We start from the raw sequence: 20,504 nt of genomic DNA on the forward strand, positions 1-20,504 counted from the left end.
ATACATTATTCGTATGTATTCAAAAAATAATTTGCTATATTATAATATTATTTGCCGAGTTATAAAATGCTTTAGTAATTTGTTCTTATGGTTTAAAATAGAGATATTTATAAATTGGATTGAATTTAAATAGAATTATGTACAATTTTACAAATGTTTAGTTTTAATTTTATTAGGTGAAATTTGATTTTGCTTAACTCAATTAATAATGATGCTGGGTTTAACTTCCCAAAATCAAACTATCATTTTTACTGCCGATACCATCTTATTTACCTTATAAGTTTAATTAAAGGTGATGAAATTTATCAAATTTAAATTTAAACTCCATTTAAAACTTACTTAGAATTCAATTTGAAGATGTTTTTTGTTGTTGTTATTGTTGTAACGAGAGTAAATAACAAATCAACAACTAATCTAGAATATCTATTAGTAGGGTTGTAAACGAGTCGTGTCAAGCTCGACTTAATTTTAAAATGGAGCTCGATTCGGTTTGAAAATTTGCGAGTCTAAAATTTTCAAGCTCGGATTGAATTCAAAGCCATGAATTGAAAATCGAAAAAGCTCAAAATAAAAGAGTTTTTAAACTTAATTGTGTTAAAGCTCAAACTTGAACATAAATTTTAAGTGCATTTATAATGTATTCTTTTAAAAAAGCAACACATAAATTTTAATATTATTAATAATTTAATTATTAAAAAAATAAAGTTTTAATATATTATTTTTCGAGTTGATCACGAGCTTTTCGAGTCGAGTATGAAGTAGTTCGTTTCTACTTGTTAAGAACTCGAATCAAGCTTGAGTTCGAGTCCGAGCTCAAGTCGAATATTTATCAAGCTTTGATCGAGTCAAACTCAAATAACTTGTAGCTCGTTTCTACTTGTTAAAAACTCGAATCGAGCTTGAGTTCGAGCTCGAGTCGAATATTTATAAAACTTTGATCGAGTCAAACTCAAATAACTTACAATCTGATTCGTCTCATTTACAACTCTATCAATTAGTTTCAATTATTATTTATCTTTCTCCTGATTTTTAAGCAACCTAAAGTTGCTCGTAAATTTCCCATAGTTCTAGTTCTAGAACAATGCATATACCTATTTGCCTTACATTATTATGAATCACTCCTCCACATGTAACCTCACCCGAGAGGTGAATATGTTTTTTTTTCCTTGTTTAGTCCCTAATTGCAAATTAATAATTTTGCGGATATCTTACATTTAAAATGAAATCGAGTAAAGAATAAAATGATATCATATTAACATGAAAAAACATAACAATTTCATGATGAATTTAAAATGAAAAGAGTCGGAATCCGTTCCGTACATGTAGACCTTTACTTTCTTTTGAAATTAAGATGACAATAATACCCATAATAGCATTTGATATTCACATGCAAACCAATGGAAACCACCTATCATAATTTGATTAATTAACTTTCCTCCCATAAAGGATTTACCACTTTCCTCTCTATTTTTCCGTCAAGCAAACAAAATAATTCACAGGAAAAAGGCGGAACAGAGAAATTCGGAAAACCCTAGAGAGAGAATGACGGAGAAATGGATGGCAACTCTACGGTGGCTGAACACAGCGGAGAAGCTACTCGCGTCACGCGACTTTCACGATACCAGAACCTTCGCTATCCGAGCTCGAGAATCGGCCCCCGTCCTTCGCTTTCCGGGAATGGTAAGAGTATGGGTGGTAATTTTCCCCGTTGGTCACCTATTTCCCCCATGTTTATTTGCTCTTACAACAAGAATGCAGGAAAAGAAAAGAATCCCAAAAAATCTGCTCCAAAAGTGTTTTATGATGAACATGATGTATATGTAGAGATTTCGGATTCGAGTATGAATTCTGAGGGAGACGATGAATGACAAAAAACAAACAAACAAAAGAACAATGTTAAAAAGGTGAAGGATTCATTTGGAGAAATGCAAAGAAACCGCGAAGTGATGAAGTGAAGAAGGGAAGTTATGAGTAATGACGACGCTTAATATTGGTCTTTCTGTTAAATTTAGTGAATTATTGGCAATTGAGAAGTTGTAGAACATTGGAGGCCATGGACGACAGAAACTACTTTTTGCTGGTTTCGGTCTTGTACTGTAATTTTGAAGTGCTATTTTGCTCGTGTACTGGTTTTGTTATTCGGCTGTGTTGTAGTTTATTTTCCATTGTAAATACTTCTTTGTTGTACATAATCTGTTCTCTATGATTTTGAGTTTTGATTAATGCCTTTATTCATTGTTGTTTTGCTGATAAGAAGTTATATGAGTTTTTGGAATTAAAAGATGTTATGATAGTTATCACACCAAGCGATGAATCCGCAACAATAACACTACATGGATGCAGTGCAGAACATGAATGAAATATAGCAAAATGGTTATACGATGTACATAAGCACTAAATTTATGAAACTATAGAGGCTTCTCAACAGCTAATGCCACTACCTCAAAATACAAACCGGCTTACAATCTATGGTCTGCACTATGAAACTTTGAATGTCGGCATTGAATCGGAATCATTAACGGATGCACGATATGCCCTTACAGATTGATAACCAAACCACTAGCAATACTAAACAAATAGCCGCATCTACGGCGAGAATGATCCGGACATGGTGACACCACTTTTTGTGGATGTTTTGAGAACCAGGCCTGGTCCTTGTTGAACCCAAGTCCTTTTGTAATGTTATTGACGAACTTGATCCGTTTTGGTTATTAGAATCTAATGCAGTCGGATCAATTTTCACTCCTCTATCTGTCGATTTCCGATGTTCCTCCAACTCGATATCTCTCACCACAAGCACATGATCCTTATTCTTCTTCTCGTGCTTGCTCTGTTTTCCCAACAATGGGGCTTTCGTGGAACTAGCAGCTTTGAGTTGGGCATTTGCATTGCTTGGAGATGGGGATAGACCTGCATAATCTGATAACGTAACCTCAGCTTTCCAATCATTGCCATTACTCGAAACTTGTTCTAGTGAAGTTATCAAGTGCCGGATAACCGGCACTAGTTGCTCTTCGACGCCCATTGAATTCATACTCGAGAAACTACTTCTCGAACCCTTTCTACTGACATTTCTAAATTCATCTCTCATGTGCTCAAGAAACCGAAGAACACCATGGTTTTCTACAGCTTCATCGGCAATTGCAAAATAAACACACCCGTCTTCGAACAAAAACCCGAAAGTCTTTTTACCTACCGTCTCGAAATACCATTTGTGGAACGACGGAGTCCTTTCCAAACACAAGGCAGCTATTTTTTCAATCTCATGATCTCCACCACTATATTCATAGAGAGTCCTGTTACCCTTCGAAACACAACAATAATGGACTGTATTCTGAATCGATCCCATCTTAGTTCAAACCTTCAACATCCAACTCGAATAAGGTTTCGATTTTGAACCCGAAGGTCATCAACAACACAAAAAAGAGGGACAAAGCTCTCAAGCAAAGCCTTAGAACGATTGAACTGAGCTCAAATCTTCAAAGTTCTAACTCGAATAAAGCTTTGGATTTCGAATCCGAAGTTGACAACAATCTAGGTAATAAAGATGAGGCAAAACAAGAGATGAATTAAGTCCTCGAGGATAGAAATTAGCACCTGGAAGAACAGAATTAAGTCCTCAGCAACAATGTCGAAAGCCTCGAGAAAATACTAACACAGATCTTCTGCTAAGTACTCAAAGTCAACAATAAAGTTCCTCATGCCTGTAACTTACTGAATACAATCAGTCGATCACAAATAATAGTCACAATATCATTGAAAATTCAATAGAATTCAGGGGCTAAAAGATAAATTAAAGTCAGAAATTTCAAAATCTATACTCTGGCAACACACTCTTAAAACTCAATTATTTAAACATAATATAATAAAAAGGCACGGTAAAAAAGTACCACACAAAGGAAACAAAACAAGACCCAGAAATAATTCTCAACCAAAATCAAAAGGTCAACTTAACTTCAAACATAATAGAACAATCGAACTGAAAAATGCTTTGATCTTTTCAGTCAATTTTGTTTGCTTCTAAGCAACAATCAATCAAGTAAAACAATTGAAAGGGTATTTCTTCTAATAACCAGAATCATAATTTGATTACCTGTGAATAAAATCTTCAGAAAAGTCTGGGACAATATTGAATCTTTGACATGGAGAAATAGAGAAGTGAGGGAAAGGCCTCGAGGGAGTTGAAATATGCTGAAAGAGAAGTTTATTGCTTTAAACACACTAAAATATGGGGAAAATAGAAAACCAAGTATTTTAAACTTGTACGAGTGACGTGATGGATTATGATTTGATGATTTATTTTCCCTTTTCTTGACTGCTTCAGACAATGTCGTGTTTCTTTATGAGCTTAAAAGAATACAAATATATAGAGACAGAGGAAAATATCCGACGTCTTTTAGTCATGTATATCGGTAATTTAAATAATTGCGGGAGAAAGCAGCTACAACATAACCAATTGTGGCAGCCAGAGGATTGAGAATCTCCCTTGGGCATCCACCTCCATAACCAACCATACTTTATATTATTTGTAATCATCATCCTAATACGTGCTTATTCACTCAAATAAACATAACTAATAGCCATAATTATAACTAAAATATAGAAATTAAATGACCATTCAGGCCCTAAGAGAAGCTGAGATTTAAAATACAATCTTCTTTTGTTATATGATTGGCTTAAAGTTGGTGAAAGCAATTGTTAAAGAAGAAAAAAACTATTTGCATGCTTATTCTATTGCTTTTACCCTTTTAACACTTGACCTACACAACAGCTAAAGAACATAATTCTCCATGCGCAATACTCTTTACCTATTTTATTATCTCTGCCTTTGTTCTTTAGCAATTCGTATCAAACTTAGACTAGGCAACAAGTAAGCATCTCATTCTCCATGCGCAATACTCTACCATGATAATCACTTGAAGTACTCCTTCATTCTGCATATAAAACTTTAAATTTACAACCTCAATGTTATCAGACCATTCCACTTTCTTTCTTTTTTTTGTCTTTGCTCCAACAAATGGTGCTTGACAATCTCAAGAGGGCCAAACGCCTAAGTAGTCATGATGTGTTTGCATTGAGTTATGATGATCTACCTTCCTATTTAAGACCATGTTTCCTTTATTTAAGTGTTTTTTTTCCAGAAGATTACGAGATACATGCAGATACGTTGATGCAATTACGGGTTGCAGAGGGCATTGTTTTATCAGAAGAGGATGGAGGGGGAATCTTGGAGGATGTTGGAGAGCGTCGGTTGATTTAACTTGTGGAAAGATGCATGGTTCAAGTTGGAAGAAGTCCGACCTTAAAGATTGAAACTTGTCGCATGCATGATCTGATGAGAGAGCTCTATTTGTTGATAGCAAAGAAAGAAAAATTTCTTTTGGATCACTGAAGATCCCTCATTAACTCCACCCAATAATCGAGCAGTTGGCAGAATTGTTGCCCACCAACACATTCTCTTTCGATACATAAAAAGTTCTCTCTGAGATCAATGTTGTTCTTTGCCAACCAGTTTGATTGTGATTTCATGTTTGAAGCATTTCTAAGCCCAAAGATGTTGAAAGTCGTATATTTTTTTCGACTTGAGTCTCTAACCGCTTGAAAAGTCGAGAGGAGTGGAAGGTGGAAGAAGCAACCATACCTACTCTACGCCATTTGAGGACTATAGATTGGAAGATACTGCCAGATGGATCGAGATTCATTACAACCCTAAAAAAATTAAAGATTCCAAAAGATAAAATGGAGGAATTAGAAGAAAAAGATTTTGACAAAGTTCAATATCTTCCTTCCATCATATTTTCAGACATAGTTTAAAGAGAATCATAATCTTTGGTTGTCAGATAAGTCTATAAAACTCTGTCTAAAACCTTGTTGTCTCAGTAAATGAAGTTGGCGACCATATTTTGCATAATGGGTTAATTATCTGTATATTTTACGTTTTATATTCAATGCCCATTATTTTACAATTGGGCTAAAAGCCCAGTATTTTATTTTCCCCCGGTTACTCTCTCTTACTTCTTTCCATAAACCCAAAACACCAAATTCGTCCTAACCCGAAAGTTACGGCGATGCTGCTCCGCGCCAATCTCCTCCGCCGCCTCTTACCTTCACAACAATCCGCCGCTGACTGCAGCAGCGGGCTTATAATCCCGGCCGTCCACCAGATCCGATCCCACTACATTTCAACCACTGAGTTATCAACAAGCGATGTCGGAAATAGTGAAAAGCAGAGGGAAAACAAATGGTTCACGCTACCCCCATTTGCTAAAACCATCAATGCCGCAGAATTGGGAGCTAAACTAGCCGGAAAAACCAATTTGAAATCCGCCTCTACCGCCGCCTCCACCTATGAAACGACGGCACTGAAGTGGGTTCTGAAATGCTGCCCGGAGCTGCCTAGAAGTCTAGTACAAAAATTATTTCGTTTAAGACAGGTTTTTGTTTTTGCTGCTGTTTATCGAATATTTTACTTGTTATATTGAAGTAGATAACTTTTCAATTCATTTTCACAGGTTCGAAGAGAATCCATAGGCAAAGAGGTTTCTCATGATGGTTGCCTTGCACAGAAGGTTCAGCTTAAAAGGGTAATTTTATTTGAATTTCCTCTGTCCGACGGAAGTATTATGTTCAATTTCCCCAATTTATATGCATTTGGAAGATCTCTAGTCGATAGTATTGCATCCCGTGTTTAGTTATGCATCGGATTATACAAGTACATTAAGGGAGATAATAATCGGAACAACATAGTTTATTTTCATGTGAAGGTTGGAGCTAAAGATTCGTTGAATGTTGGAGATAGAATTTTTCTTCCTATTAGTGTCCGAGAGTTTCCGGAGGAGAAACAAGAACATCGCTGCACCGATGAAGAATCAAACTTTATACGAAGCTTGGAGCTCTACAAGGTTCTCTTAAAGTGACTAACTTGGCTTAGTTAATATTAAGCTATCTTATATACTTATTTCCGAACTTATGATCCAGCTAGGATCCGGACATTATTGTTCTCAATAAGCCTCCAGGGATTCCAGTTCAGGTAATCCGTTGGATTTTTCTAATTTGTTGTTCCTCGTGGAATTTCTAGTATGTTGATTGATTTCACTTCTTTTTATATTGTTGAATTTATGTTTGAACTTCAAAACAGGGTGGCATTGGCATCAAATGGAGTTTAGATGAATTAGCAGCCGCCTGGTTATGTAATGATTACTCAGAACCGCCTCGCTTGGTTAGTGAAATTTGTTATTTGTTCATTTCTTGTGTCAAGGTCAAGTTGCATTGTAGATGCACTGTGACCTTAGATCTCGGGCTCATCATATTCCATAATCTGCACTTCTGTGTTAGAATAGACAAATTAGCATCTGTGTGGTTAGGTTATGATAGTTTGAAACCACCTCGCCTGGTAACTGGAAATATGCGAACCTTGTTAATTGTTCATTTGTTGGGTCGAAGTTGAGATCTGGTTCAGAATCCATAATCCATACCGCTAATAAGCAGTTGGATAGTAAAGAACCTTTTTTTTTCTTCATTTGACTAGGTAATTTTACAAGGGTATATATGCTTTTGTTAATTTTAGAAACAGATTTCTCTGTGAACATTCTTTTCCGTTAATTAGGTTCACAGGCTCGACAGAGATTGTAGTGGCATATTGGTGATGGGGAGAACTCAAACAAGTGCTGCAATTCTTCATTCTATATTCCGTGAGGAATCACTCGGTGCATCAAAACATGTGACATTCTTTTGTCTGAACTTTCTTTTCGTTTCGGAGCTCGTTATTCTAAGTAAAACAGCAATGTTTTTTGGTTTGGTTATGACTAACTTTAGTTCATTATGTCTACAAGGATTTTGATGATGAGAAAAGAGTTCTGCAAAAGAGGTATTGGGCGCTCGTTATCGGGTCTCCAAGGCGTCCTAAGGGAACGATATCAGCTCCGCTTAGAAAGGTTAGAATAATCTTAATTCTTGGTTGTCTTATTGTTCTAACTATTAAAATCATTAATCATTGTAGAAGTTTTGACATTTAAATTATATACATTTGCTAAACAATTCTCGGCTTGTTCTGGTTGTAGGTGGTGGTTGATGACGGGAAATCTGATCGAATCACTGTCTTTGACAATAACAAGATTATGTCATCTCAGAATGCAATAACAGAGTATCGTGTCATAAAAACATCATCACATGGTAAAATCATTGTAACGCCTATTTCATGCGATTATCATTGTCATTGCGGAATACATATGAAAGTGTTGTTCGGGTTATGACATTTATCATGTGTAAACTTTTCAAATTCAACTCTGGATTCTATACCTTCTTCTGCTGAGTGTTGCAGGGTACACATGGTTAGAATTGTCTCCTCTCACTGGTAGAAAGCACCAAGTATGTATAAAAAACCGAACGCTTTCATAAACTTTTGCCGTCTTTTTTCTAATTATTATATTCGTAAAATCACTTTCGATTTTGTGAATTTGTAGCTTCGAGTACACTGTGCTGAGGTACTAGGAACACCGGTTGTTGGAGACTACAAATATGGGTGGCAAGCTCATAGAAGGTTGCAACATCTGGCCGAGTCCGATCTTAGAAAGATCCTAAACAAAAAGGCGTCAAAGGAAAACATGCTCCCTTTTGGACTTGACATGGAGAGGGGAAGCATTTTGGAAAAGCGGCTTCAGCTGCATCTTCACTGTCGGGAAATGATCTTACCGAATGTCTCTAAAGCATTGCAAAATCCGGAATCGTTTTCGGGTGATGATCTTTCAAAGCTCAAGAGTCTGGAAATCGTTGCTCCATTGCCATCATACATGCAAAAGAGTTGGGACATTCTGGATTCGTGAGCAAAAAACCGGGATCTTGTAAATTTATAAGTTCTGCCATCAATTATTAGTTAGTAGTAGAAATATTTTTATGCCTTGCTTTGGAAGATTATCGAATCCCTTGATAATCAATTGTTAACAGTTAACAGAATTGTTCTGATTTTCATTATCATCTTTGTTATTGACGTTGTCATACAACTGAGCTGAGGAGAAGAAGCATTCGGAATCCGACCTGCAGGCGTGGATGCATACATTTCAGCAAAGGAAATTGGCGTAATGTTTTGATTATCAACACTTTCCATCGTTGAGAAGATTTCACGGCCTTCTACGGCGGCGATGCCATGAATCGTTGATTTGATTATCTGCCCATTGCTTGAATATCAAGTAAGGTGAGAGAGAGGGAATTACTGAAGTAATTTTTGGTTATCTGATTTTCTTTACCAGAGATACGACTAACATCAGCTTTTAAATCTAAAGAAATATTATTTTAGTTATTACGTGTAACCTATTTCTATTGTGGCTGTATAAGCTTTAGAATATTATATTGTTAGGTATGGCTCATAAATATACCAGTAAAGAGGACAGGAGATGGAGCGGAGTGAGCGAAGCGAACATCAACTGTCATTACAAAGAAAGTCTCGTTGTGGGGTTACGAATTATGTGGGTTGGGGGTGCGGGGGCGTAGCCCCGTGATACGGTACAGGGTTAATTTTGTAATTATGTACCAGGGTTTTCTATTATAAATAGAGATGTAACCTAGACCTAAAATATTCATTGAATAAAAACTTCTAGCGCCGCCTAGGCACCGAGGACGTAAGCACATTGCCGAACCTAGTAAAATTCTCGTGTTCTTTTGTTTTCTTTACCCGTTTTCGTCAACAATTGGTATCAGATGTCAGGAGCAAAATTCGAAGTCGCGAAATTCGATGGTCAGGGTAACTTCGGATTATGGCAAACGAGGGTGAAGGATCTATTGGCGCAGCAAGGGATCTTGAAGGCTTTGCGATCTACAAAGCCGACGTCGATGGATGAGGAAGATTGGGAAGAATTGCAGCAGCGAGCGGCAGGAACCATACGATTATGCTTGGCGGACGAGGTCATGTATCACGTCATGCATCTATCGTCTCCAGACGAAATTTGGAGGAAGTTGGAAAGTCAGTTTATGTCCAAATCCTTAACGACAAAACTGTATCTGAAGCAGCGGCTGTATGGGCTGAAGATGCAGGATGATCATGATTTGGCGCAACACGTGAATGTCTTCAATCAAATCGTTTCTGATCTGGCTCGGCTTGATGTGAAAATTGAGGATGAAGACAGAGCGATAATTCTATTGTGTTCGTTGCCTCCCTCTTACGAACACATGGTGACTACTCTTACATATGGGAAAGAGACTATCAATGTTGAGGAGATTACTACAGCCTTGTTGGCTCACAACCAGCGGAAGCAGAATGTAGGGGAAAGCTCTCAAGCCGATAGCTTATATGTCAAGGGTAATCGAGATCGTGGACGGAAGCCAGAGAAGGCAGGGTCCGGGAAGCGGAATTCCAGATCCAAATCCAGGGATAAGAAGACGATTCACTGTTACAAGTGCAAGGAGGCGGGACATATGAAGCGAGACTGTCCGAAGTTGAAAAAGCAGACTGATGAGAAGCGTGATGGCTCATCCAAGTCTGTGAACGTGGTCGAGGATGATAATTCTGATTGCAGTGAGGGTGATATGCTTTCTATTTCAACGACACAATTGACGGATGCTTGTATTCTTGATTCTGGATGTTCTTATCACATCACGCCAAATAGGGAATGGTTTTCGACATACAGGCCGGTTAATTCTGGTTCGGTTTATTTGGGTGATGATCGATGTTGCAATATTGTTGGTATTGGTGATGTCAGAATTAAGATGCACGATGGCTCCGTTCGGACGTTGAGTGGTGTTCGACATATCCCAGACTTGAAGAAGAATTTGATTTCCTTGTGCACTTTGCACAAGAATGGTTTTATCCCTAAGGCTGACGAGGATAGGGAAACCATTCGGATTGTTAAAGGAGCATTGACTGTGATGAAAGGCAAGATGACTGCAGGGAATATCTACAGATTGTTAGGGAGTACCGTTGCAGGTGGAGTTCACTCTGTTGAGTCCTGTGATGATACGACAAAATTGTGGCATATGCGTCTTGCTCATCTTAGTGAACGTGGTATGGCAGAATTACACAAGAGAAACTTGTTGCATGGTGTCAAAAGCTGTAAGCTCGACTTTTGCAAGTATTGTGTTCTTGGTAAACAGACTAAAGTCTGTTTCAAGACTGCGAAGCACACAACTCAATGGATTCTTGATTATGTGCATTCTGATGTATGGGGGCCTTCCACGACATCGTCTTTGGGTGGATCTAGGTACTATGTTACTTTTATTGATGATTTTTCACGGAAAGTTTGGGTGTATTTTTTGAAACAGAAATCTGAAGTTTTTGAGAAGTTCAAGCTGTGGAAAGCTGAGGTAGAAAACCAAACAGGACGAAAAATCAAGTGTTTGCGGTCTGACAATGGTACGGAGTACACAGATTCACAGTTCCTACAATTCTGTAAGGAGCATGGGATTCAGAGGCATTTTACAGTGCGCAAGACACCACAACAGAATGGTGTTGCGGAACGAATGAACAGGTCGTTGAATGAAAGAGCCAGATGTTTGCGGTTGAATGCGGGGCTTCCCAAACACTTCTGGGCTGAGGCTGTTAACATGGCGTGTTACCTTATCAACAGATCGCCAAGGGCATCGCTGGCTGGGAAAGTTGCAGAAGAGGTATGGACTGGTCATGATGTTAGTTTTGATAACTTACGGATTTTTGGTTGTCCTGCTTATGTGCATGTACCTGCTGATGAGAGATCCAAACTTGATGCAAAATCGAAGGAGTGCATTTTTTCTGGGTTACAAGAAAGGTGTCAAAGGATTCAAGTTCTGGGATCCAGTTGCGAAGAAAGTTGTGATTAGTAGAGATGTCGTTTTTGATGAACAATCCATGTTGCAGCAGAAGCAAGACACGACAGTGGTGGATTTCGAGCAGTTTCCAGTTGAGAAACCAGAAACTTCTCAACCGACTTCTGGTGGTTCCACTACGGATGATTTGCAGGATTATAGTCTCGCCAGAGACAGGGTGAAACGGACGAATATAAAGCCTCCGAACAGATTGGGTTTTGAAGACTTGGTATCTTTTGCACTTATTGTTAGCAGTGATGATCCGGTTACTTTTCATGATGACGTTACTAGTCAGGAAAACGACAAGTGGATGGCAGCCATGGTTGAGGAGATGGAGTCTTTGAATCACAATCGCACATGGGAGTTAGTTCCCCTTCCTGAGGGTAAGAAGTCGATTGGTTGCAAATGGGTGTATAAGAAGAAACCAGTAGTAACAGAAAAAGAGGGGGAGAAGTTCAAGGCTCGTTTGGTAGCGAAGGGTTTTTCATAGCAGAAAGGAGTTGATTATGATGAAATCTTTTCTCCTGTGGTCAGGCACACTTCAATCCGAGCAGTACTTGCATTGGTGGCTAGTTGGGATTTGCATTTAGAGCAGATGGATGTTAAAACTGTTTTTTTTGCATGGTGATTTAGAGGAGCAGGTCTACATGCGGCAACCTGAAGGTTTTACTCAACCTGGAAACGAGCATTTAGTTTGCAGATTGAAGAAATCTTTGTACGGGTTGAAACAGTCTCCGAGACAGTGGTATAAACGGTTTGACTCCTATATGATCAAGATTGGCTACAACCGATGTGAGTATGATTGTTGTGTCTATGTTAAGAGCCTTGATGATGGTTCTTTTATTTTTCTATTACTGTATGTTGATGATATGTTGATTGCTGCGAAGAACATGGATGATGTTATCGGTTTGAAAACTTTATTGAGTCAGGAATTTGATATGAAAGATTTAGGTGCTGCAAAGAAAATTCTTGGAATGGAAATTTGCAGGGACAGAGACTCAAGGAAACTGCGGCTATCTCAACGGGGTTATGTTGAGAAAATGCTAGAAAGGTTTGCGATGAGCAGCGCGAAACCAGTTAGCACTCCATTGGCGAATCACTTTAAGCTCTCATCAGAACAGTGCCCCAAGACAGATAAGGAAGCTGAAGATATGACAAAGGTTCCGTATTCTAATGCTGTTGGTTGCTTGATGTATGCGATGGTATGTACTCGTCCTGATTTAGCTCATGATGTTAGTCAAGTTTGTAAGTACATGTCTAAACCTGGTAAGCAACATTGGGAAGCAGTCAAGTGGATCTTTCGGTACTTAAAGGGTACTGTGGGACATGGAATTGTTTTTGGGAGTCAGCGGGATAATCCTTTGGTTGTAGGATATGTGGATTCAGACTATGCAGGTGACTTGGATAATAGAAGATCTACGACAGGGTATGTCTTTACTCTTGGTGGAGGGCCTATTTGTTGGAAGTCTACTGTTCAATCTATTGTGGCTCTATCTACAACTGAAGCTGAGTACATGGCAGCGACTGAAGCTGCAAAAGAAGCTTTATGGCTTACTGGTTTAGTGAAGGAGTTGGGTGTTCAACAAGGTGGAGTTCAGTTGCTTTGTGATAATCAAAGTGCTTTCACTTGGCTAAGAATCAGGTGTATCGTGCTAGAACTAAACATATTGATGTAAGGTTCCACAAGATCAGAGAGTTGGTTGCATCTGGAGAGGTTTTGTTTCAGAAGGTACATACTGATGAAAATGCCGCTAATATGTTCACTAAGCCAGTTACGACAGACAAGTTCAAGCATTGCTTGGACTTGTTGAATGTTTCGAGTTGTTAAAGAATCAAGGTAACCCAACCCACATTGAATTTTCAAGAGGCAGGATATTCGCCAAGGTGGAGATTTGTTAGGTATGGCTCATAAATATACCAGGGTTTTCTATTATAAATAGGGATGTAACCTAGACCTAAAATATTCATTGAATAAAAACTTCTAGCGCCGCCTAGGCACCGAGGACGTAAGCACATTACCGAACCTCGTAAAATTCTCGTGTTCTTTTGTTTTCTTTACCCGTTTTCGTCAACATATATGATATATTTCCTGTATCTTCTACTTCTAGTAGGGGTAGGGTCATACGAATGTGCTTCGGACATAAGTGTTCGACTCAAATACTTAAAAAATAATAATGAAGAGCTCCAGCAACTTATTCTGAATATTTAGTACTCAACTAAGCAGTAGATAGAGAAGCATGAAATAAAGGTGCAACAGTTGTGCATTATGATATCAAACCTTACCAGCCTTTTCTTTTTCTCTCAAACGATGTGCAATAGACAAATAATCTATTAATAAAAAATAAATTTTATTTTAAAATAAAATAATTCAAAAATTACAAAACATATACTATCAGTATCAGCTACAATTCCTAAATCTAAACACTCAAAAGTCTTGCGAATCATATTAGAAATTACTTAATTTATTCGCTAAAAATTCCAAAATACATTACAATTGCTGCTGGGAGAACATAGGATAATATATGAGCGCAAAAGAAAAGATACATAATCAAATACCATCTAAAAGCCATGCTGGTAATTTTTTACAACCGATGAGGCTTAAGAGCTCTGTAAGTTGTTGCAGATGGTGAAGAAGAAACAGTCGATTCTTCATCAGAATCCTCAGTCGATTTCCAAACATAATTTTCATCCCCATGTTTTCCCTTCATGCAAGGAACCAATTTGTACGTCTCTTTTCTCTCGCAGTTCCATTTTCTCGAGAAAAACGCAGCACAATCGGCTTTTGATCTTTGCTCCGGCAAGTCCAGAATGCAGTTCTTTCGAACGTCGAGTTTCTTCTTCGTTATCAAATCTCTGCAAGCAGGCCCGACTTGTGTGAAATAATTGTTCGACAAAGACAAATTCTCTAGCTTTGAAAGCTGGCAAACGATTTCAGGGACTTCGCCATAGAATTCATTGTTGGCTAAATTGAGCAACTCCATCTTTCTCAAGCACCCGAACGAGTACGGGATCGGTCCAGTTAGCTTGTTCGTCCCGACGTCGAACACGGTGGCTTGACTCAGGTTACCGATCTCGTACGGCAGGCAGCCGGAGAATGTGTTGTTGAGAAACAGCACTTCCAAGAGATTCGGAGCTCGGCCGATGCTCTTTGGGATCGGACCGGTGAAGAAGTTGTTCGCGAACGTTAGGTATAGTACAGGCGAGTCGCCGATGTTTTCCGGCAGCGGTTGTTGGAATTTGTTGTTGTTGATGAAGAGGACATCGAGGTCTAATTTGAACACCGATGACGGTACTGTCCCTTTGAAGTTGTTGAACCTTAGGTCGAGGAACGTTAAGTTCTTGGCGGCGATTACTTCCATGGGGAAATCACTTTCTAGCTTGTTGTTGCTGAGGTCGAGTTCGTACAAGAAGTTGATTTTCGAGACTCCGATGACCGGGACTTTGCCGGTGAAGCCGTTGGAATTGGCGTGGTAGATGGCTAAATCTTCGAGCCTGTCGATGAAATTGTTTAGCGGAAGGGAATCGTTTCTTATGCCGGTAAATTTGGCGCCGTTGAAGTCGACGGCGGCCACTGCTTTTTCGTTCACGTCGGGGCGGACGTCGCATTTGAAGCCGGTGTACTTGCAAACGTCGTTGCCCATCCATGTTTTCGTGAATTTGTTGGGTTGGACTGTCTTATTGAAATTCCGGATTACTATGAAAGCATTTGCAATCCGTCTGGTTTCGAAGCACCCGAATTTATTCCGGTAGCCACATCTAGTCGGTGATGGTGGTGGATGCGGAGGTCGAATTATTTTCGGTGGTCGTGGCGGATGCAATTGCGGAGGTGGAGGTGGAGGAGGAGGAGTATGTGATGGTGGGGGTGGGCATGGAGGAGGAGGAGGCGGAGGACAATCCTCACCGTCTGGAGACGGTGCGGGAGCTACGCCCCCGCCGCCGCCGCCAATAATTATCTCCAGCGCTTCCCTATTAGTCCCAATCAAAGGATGATGATCAGCATCATCGTCACTAGCCACCTCATGGGACAAACATGGATTGAAAATGGCAATCAATAATATGATTGATATTGAGAAAGAAAGATTATTACACATTGTGCCTCTCATGTCTTTTCTTAGACAATATTTGTCGAGGAAGTGCGGCAGATATATAAGAAAAACAGAAGGGGAAAACCATAATTGAGGGAAGTAAAGCTTTCAGTACATGGTAGGAGCCGAGTGTGCCTGTTGTCCCACTTCTTCTCTGAAAATTACATTTTTGTTAAGTACCTCTTGCTTTGTCACTTGATTCCTTCTATAGTTCCACTTTATAGCTTGCCTCTTCAATTATTCTCTCATAAATTATTCCATTTTTTGTTTTACATTCAATATTTTTAATATTACTAATTTTTTTAATTAAAATAATATTATAACTATATAATTATCATTAAATATCAAACGTAATATAGTAAGGATTTTAATCTTTACAAATTATAATTCTATCAAGATAATCTTAATTTTAAATAATTTAATAAATTAAATTTTTTATATTTAAAATTATTTATAATTGTTTGTTCTTCTCTAAAGTATATTATATTATTATACTATTATTTTTCAAGCATAATAACAATTTAAAAGTATCTTATTATTTTATAATAGAATATATCGAACAACTGCTTTGAATTTGGTCCAATCGTCTCATTTGGTTTGACGTTATTAAAAAAAAATTAAATTGATCATTTTTGAAATATAAATAATTAAATTATTTTAAATTATGATTAAATTAATAAAAGTATAATTTTTAAAAATTAATTAATTATTATATCAGTCAGTCTATTTCGATTATAATAACATAATAATTTATTTATAATAATACTTTAATTAAATAATCGACTTACGATATTTCACGTGCTTCTCTTACTAAAACCCCTTAAAACTCTTGGCAAGTTAATTTTTTTTAACCAAATTTCATTCATATGAAGCCAAGCAAAGTCGCCATAAAGGGTCACACCATTCATATGAGTGATGCTTTTTGAAAATGCTTTAGAGGCACATGCTTTCATAAAAAATAAAAAAAAAGGATAAATTATATTTTTTTTCTCATTGAATTATATTTTTTCTCTTATTTTTCTCATGTAACTTTTAATTTTTTTAATTTGCTCATTAAACTTTTAAAATTAACTCATTTTGTTCACTCTTTGTTATCTCTCTCATATTTTGATGACATGTCATTTTTTATTATTTTTTGATATAAAATACTTGAGAAAATAACAAAAAATTGAAGGTGGTTGGATGTCATTATCGGACACCGTCGATTACCGTAGAAGATGATTGTTCAGTCTCAAATTTCATGAGTCGCTCCACCTCGACACGTGATAATTTTCTAATATTCAGATAAATTTAATGATTTTTATAACGTCAAAGTGACAATTTTCTAATATTCAAATAAATTAAATGATTATTTTATAAGTTTTAAAAATTTTATGAGCAATATTACTGTTTAAACACAGTTCAATGACCTCAGTGTACTTTACCCTTAGAAGTTCACATGCAGAACAAACCCATGCGTCAATAATGCAGCAAAATACGTAGAGAATGTTCAAACCGTACCTAAAAGGTCATTGCTACAGTGCGTTGAAACGTAAACTAATCTCTTTTAAACGGTGGGCGATTGGCCGACGGGATGGCGCTGGGCCTGGGTTTGTTTTGTTTTTCTAATCTTGGTGCAAGGGTCAATCGGCCTATGGCCATGTGCATATTTTGTCATCTTTGATTTCCTATCTTGGTGTAGGGGTCAATTGGCCTATGGCCATGTGCATATTTTGTCGTCTTTGATTTCCTTGTCACGCATGATTAAAAATCAATTCAAATCGTAATATTGATTTAAAAGATTAAGATATTTATATAAATTATTTTCTTAAATTAAAAGATCAATTTGAGTAACTTTAATACTGACAGGGCCTAAAAAAGCAATAAATTTTGGGGGCCTCCCACATCCTATCACATGAATTGGGTACTGTACGCTAACCCCCAAGGCCCAAACACCTTCAACTTACGTAACACCAGTCTTGTATTTCTCCTCCTATCGTTTTTTTAGCTTCAATTTTCGCAATCCTACGGTTCAGGTTCTTGCCTAGTCTCCATACAAGGTAAGATCATCGCCGTAGACCTTAATATCTTCAATCCAATCTTTTCATATAGGCTCTTTCAATCTCTAGGTTTTTTAAGTGTCTCTTTTCTGTGATCGTCTTTGATAATTTCGTTTAATTGGGACCTGAAATTGTGATTCCATTTTGATTACATGCTGAAGACTGAATTGTAAATCTATTTGTTAATTAGGTACTAATCAGTGACTATTTTATGTTTAATTAGCTACTAACCAGACCTTCAAGCAGATAGTTTGTTAGTTACATATTGTGTTTCAAGCAACTAATTAGCTGAACCTAGACATTATGCTTCCAGCTATAATTAGGGCCGTAAAATCAGGTAATCGATCAGGTTTCAGTCGGATCTTGGCAGGTCGGGTAAAATCGGGTACAGGTCAATTCAAGTTGATTTGACACCAGATCCAGATCGGGTTCAGGCCGGGTCATTTTCAGTTCGGATCGATGTCAGTTCAGGTAAAAACAATTCAGGTCCGAAGCAGATAAAGACCAGGTTAATTCAGGTTCGGGTTGACTTCAGTCGGATCTCGTTCAGATCGGGTCACATCATTGACAGATAAAATTCAGGTTGGATGTTTATCAGATACGGATTGAGTTCAGGTCGTGTCGTTTTTATTTTTTTTGGATTAATTATTTTGTCATATTTCGTGATTGTTGAATTGAAAGTTGTAATTGTATATGATTTTGAGAAAAATAAGAGAAAAATAAATATTCATGGATCAATTTTGAAAAAAAAATAAAATTAATGAAAAAATTGAAGAAATGTAAAATTACAAATAAAATCTTAAAATATAAATTAAACAACACACATAGGTAAGGGATTAAATTGAAATAAATTTAAAATGTGAGGTTTAAATTAATATAAAAAATGACTAATTTGAACACATTTAAAAAATTATGGGCAAGTTACAAAAATATGAATAAATAACAACTAACAATGGAATATGCAAATATAAATTTAGTGACCAATTTGAATACATATAAAAGTTAAAGACTTAAAATTGAAATAAATTAAAAATACAAAAAGGTTAAATCGAAATAAATACAAAATGTGAAGAAATAATGAAAAATATGCTAACTTGCATTCATTCAAAAAATTTAAAAAATATAATATATATATATATAATATAAATTTATATATAAACTATATTTATATTATAAACTATATAATTATTATAAACTGTATAATTATTATAAACCATATATATAAATTATATTTATATGCACTATATATATAAACTATGTATATAAAATTATAAACTATATTTATATTATAAACTATATAATTATTATAAGATATATATATATATATTATGTTTATGTGAACTGTATATATAAACTATGTATATAAACTATATATGTATAAACTATTTAAAATATATAGTTTATATGTTATAATTTATATTAATATAGTATATATATGTATGTATAACTAATATATATATATATATATATATATATATATATATATATATATATATATATAGAAACACTATGCATAAACAATATAAAGTAATAAATTATATAGTTTATAAAAACCCTATAGTCTATAAACAATAGTTAATATATGTAACTTATAGTACATGTATGTATAAACTATGTATACTATATATATAAACCATATAAAGTAAATTACTTATATAATGTATAGAAACAATATGCATAAACTATATAAATTAATAAAATATATAGTTTATAAAAAAAAAACCCAAACCCAAACCCTAAACCCAAACCCTAAACCCTCAACCTAGACTTTAAACCCTAAATCAATCCATAAGTCCTAAAACCCTAAACCTTAAATCTTGAACTGTATACATAGCTACATGTATATATAAACTATGTATAGTATATATATATATATATATATATATATATATATATATATATATATCGTTAAACATAAGTGGCTAAAATAAAAGATTCTAAAATTAACATTAACATTTAATAATTATGTACATTAAAGAAAGAAGATAAAATTAAAAATAATTAGAATTATATATACATGACTAAATTCTATTGAATGAAAAAATCAATAACTGATTTACAATTAAACCATGACTGAAATGAAAAAACTCAAAAATTAAATAATAAAATAAAAAATTCTGATTGATGAAGGATTGAGGGCCTAATTAACCCAATCCATTTCATTGGGCACTAAATCTTCCCGCTAGACCCAAAATTCCCAAAAATTAAAAAATTCTTTTTACTTAAGATTTATAAATGGGTAAATTTGAACCGTAGCTAATTGAGGTATGGACAGCTAAGTTTTTATCAAATGTTTGATCCGTGGGCGATGGAAAACAACCAATAACATTCGTTCTATTAAGCGGCTTTTCACTGTTATTGCTGAGGACTGCAAGATACAATGTCAGCCGTCCGATGACTGAATCATAAATGCCAATCCGTGGGTTATCCATCAAACCAATGGGATTCACCCACATATTTCACATAATTCTTTTTCTAATTGAATTGAATTCACAAACTAATTTTATTTTTCCAAAGAGAAACAGATGATAATCATCGTCCATTTAAAATATTATATAGTTTATATATACAAATATATATAGTATATATGGTTTAGGATTTATGGTTTATG

At 36.1% G+C, this 20,504-nt stretch overlaps 3 protein-coding genes across 4 annotated transcripts; 1 reads left to right on the forward strand and 2 right to left on the reverse strand.

The window, feature by feature from the left end:
• Positions 1 to 2,444: 2,444 nt before the first annotated feature.
• On the reverse strand, positions 2,445 to 3,633 carry LOC120128176 (phytolongin Phyl1.1-like). The gene has a single exon (XM_039145925.1). The coding sequence runs from the start codon at positions 3,347 to 3,349 to the stop codon at positions 2,516 to 2,518; it is 834 nt and encodes a 277-aa protein (XP_039001856.1). The 5' UTR covers positions 3,350 to 3,633; the 3' UTR covers positions 2,445 to 2,515.
• Positions 3,634 to 6,022: 2,389 nt separating this feature from the next.
• Positions 6,023 to 9,273, forward strand: LOC120128175 (RNA pseudouridine synthase 4, mitochondrial). Its single transcript, XM_039145924.1, has 10 exons — positions 6,023 to 6,434; positions 6,513 to 6,584; positions 6,765 to 6,902; positions 6,983 to 7,030; positions 7,139 to 7,219; positions 7,607 to 7,720; positions 7,833 to 7,934; positions 8,061 to 8,172; positions 8,321 to 8,367; positions 8,463 to 9,273. The coding sequence occupies exons 1-10, from the start codon at positions 6,069 to 6,071 to the stop codon at positions 8,820 to 8,822; spliced, it is 1,440 nt and encodes a 479-aa protein (XP_039001855.1). The 5' UTR covers positions 6,023 to 6,068; the 3' UTR covers positions 8,823 to 9,273.
• A 5,017-nt stretch (positions 9,274 to 14,290) lies between these two features.
• Positions 14,291 to 15,895, reverse strand: LOC120128144 (uncharacterized protein At4g06744-like). 2 transcript variants are annotated; one of them, XM_039145900.1, is made up of 2 exons: positions 15,572 to 15,895; positions 14,291 to 15,535 (listed from the first exon to the last, which is right to left on the reverse strand). In XM_039145900.1, the coding sequence occupies exons 1-2, from the start codon at positions 15,870 to 15,872 to the stop codon at positions 14,352 to 14,354; spliced, it is 1,485 nt and encodes a 494-aa protein (XP_039001831.1). In that variant the 5' UTR covers positions 15,873 to 15,895; the 3' UTR covers positions 14,291 to 14,351. The 2 variants fall into 2 exon arrangements, with proteins under 2 accessions (XP_039001831.1, XP_039001830.1); XM_039145899.1 differs by having other exon boundaries at positions 14,291 to 15,895.
• Positions 15,896 to 20,504: the final 4,609 nt, after the last annotated feature.

Source organism: Hibiscus syriacus, unplaced genomic scaffold (genome assembly GCF_006381635.1).
Source record: "Hibiscus syriacus cultivar Baekdansim isolate YM2019G1 unplaced genomic scaffold, ASM638163v2 tig00110474_pilon, whole genome shotgun sequence".
Lineage (NCBI taxonomy): Eukaryota > Viridiplantae > Streptophyta > Magnoliopsida > Malvales > Malvaceae > Hibiscus > Hibiscus syriacus.

Coding starts and splice junctions, on each gene's coding strand:
- LOC120128176 (XM_039145925.1), bottom strand. CDS start 3,349: ATGGGATCGATTCAGAATACAGTCCATTATTGTTGTGTTTCGAAGGGT.
- LOC120128175 (XM_039145924.1), top strand. CDS start 6,069: ATGCTGCTCCGCGCCAATCTCCTCCGCCGCCTCTTACCTTCACAACAA. Junction 6,585..6,764: donor AGAAGGTTCAGCTTAAAAGG/GTAATTTTATTT, acceptor TTTCATGTGAAG/GTTGGAGCTAAAGATTCGTT. Junction 7,220..7,606: donor ACTCAGAACCGCCTCGCTTG/GTTAGTGAAATT, acceptor TCCGTTAATTAG/GTTCACAGGCTCGACAGAGA.
- LOC120128144 (XM_039145899.1), bottom strand. CDS start 15,872: ATGAGAGGCACAATGTGTAATAATCTTTCTTTCTCAATATCAATCATA.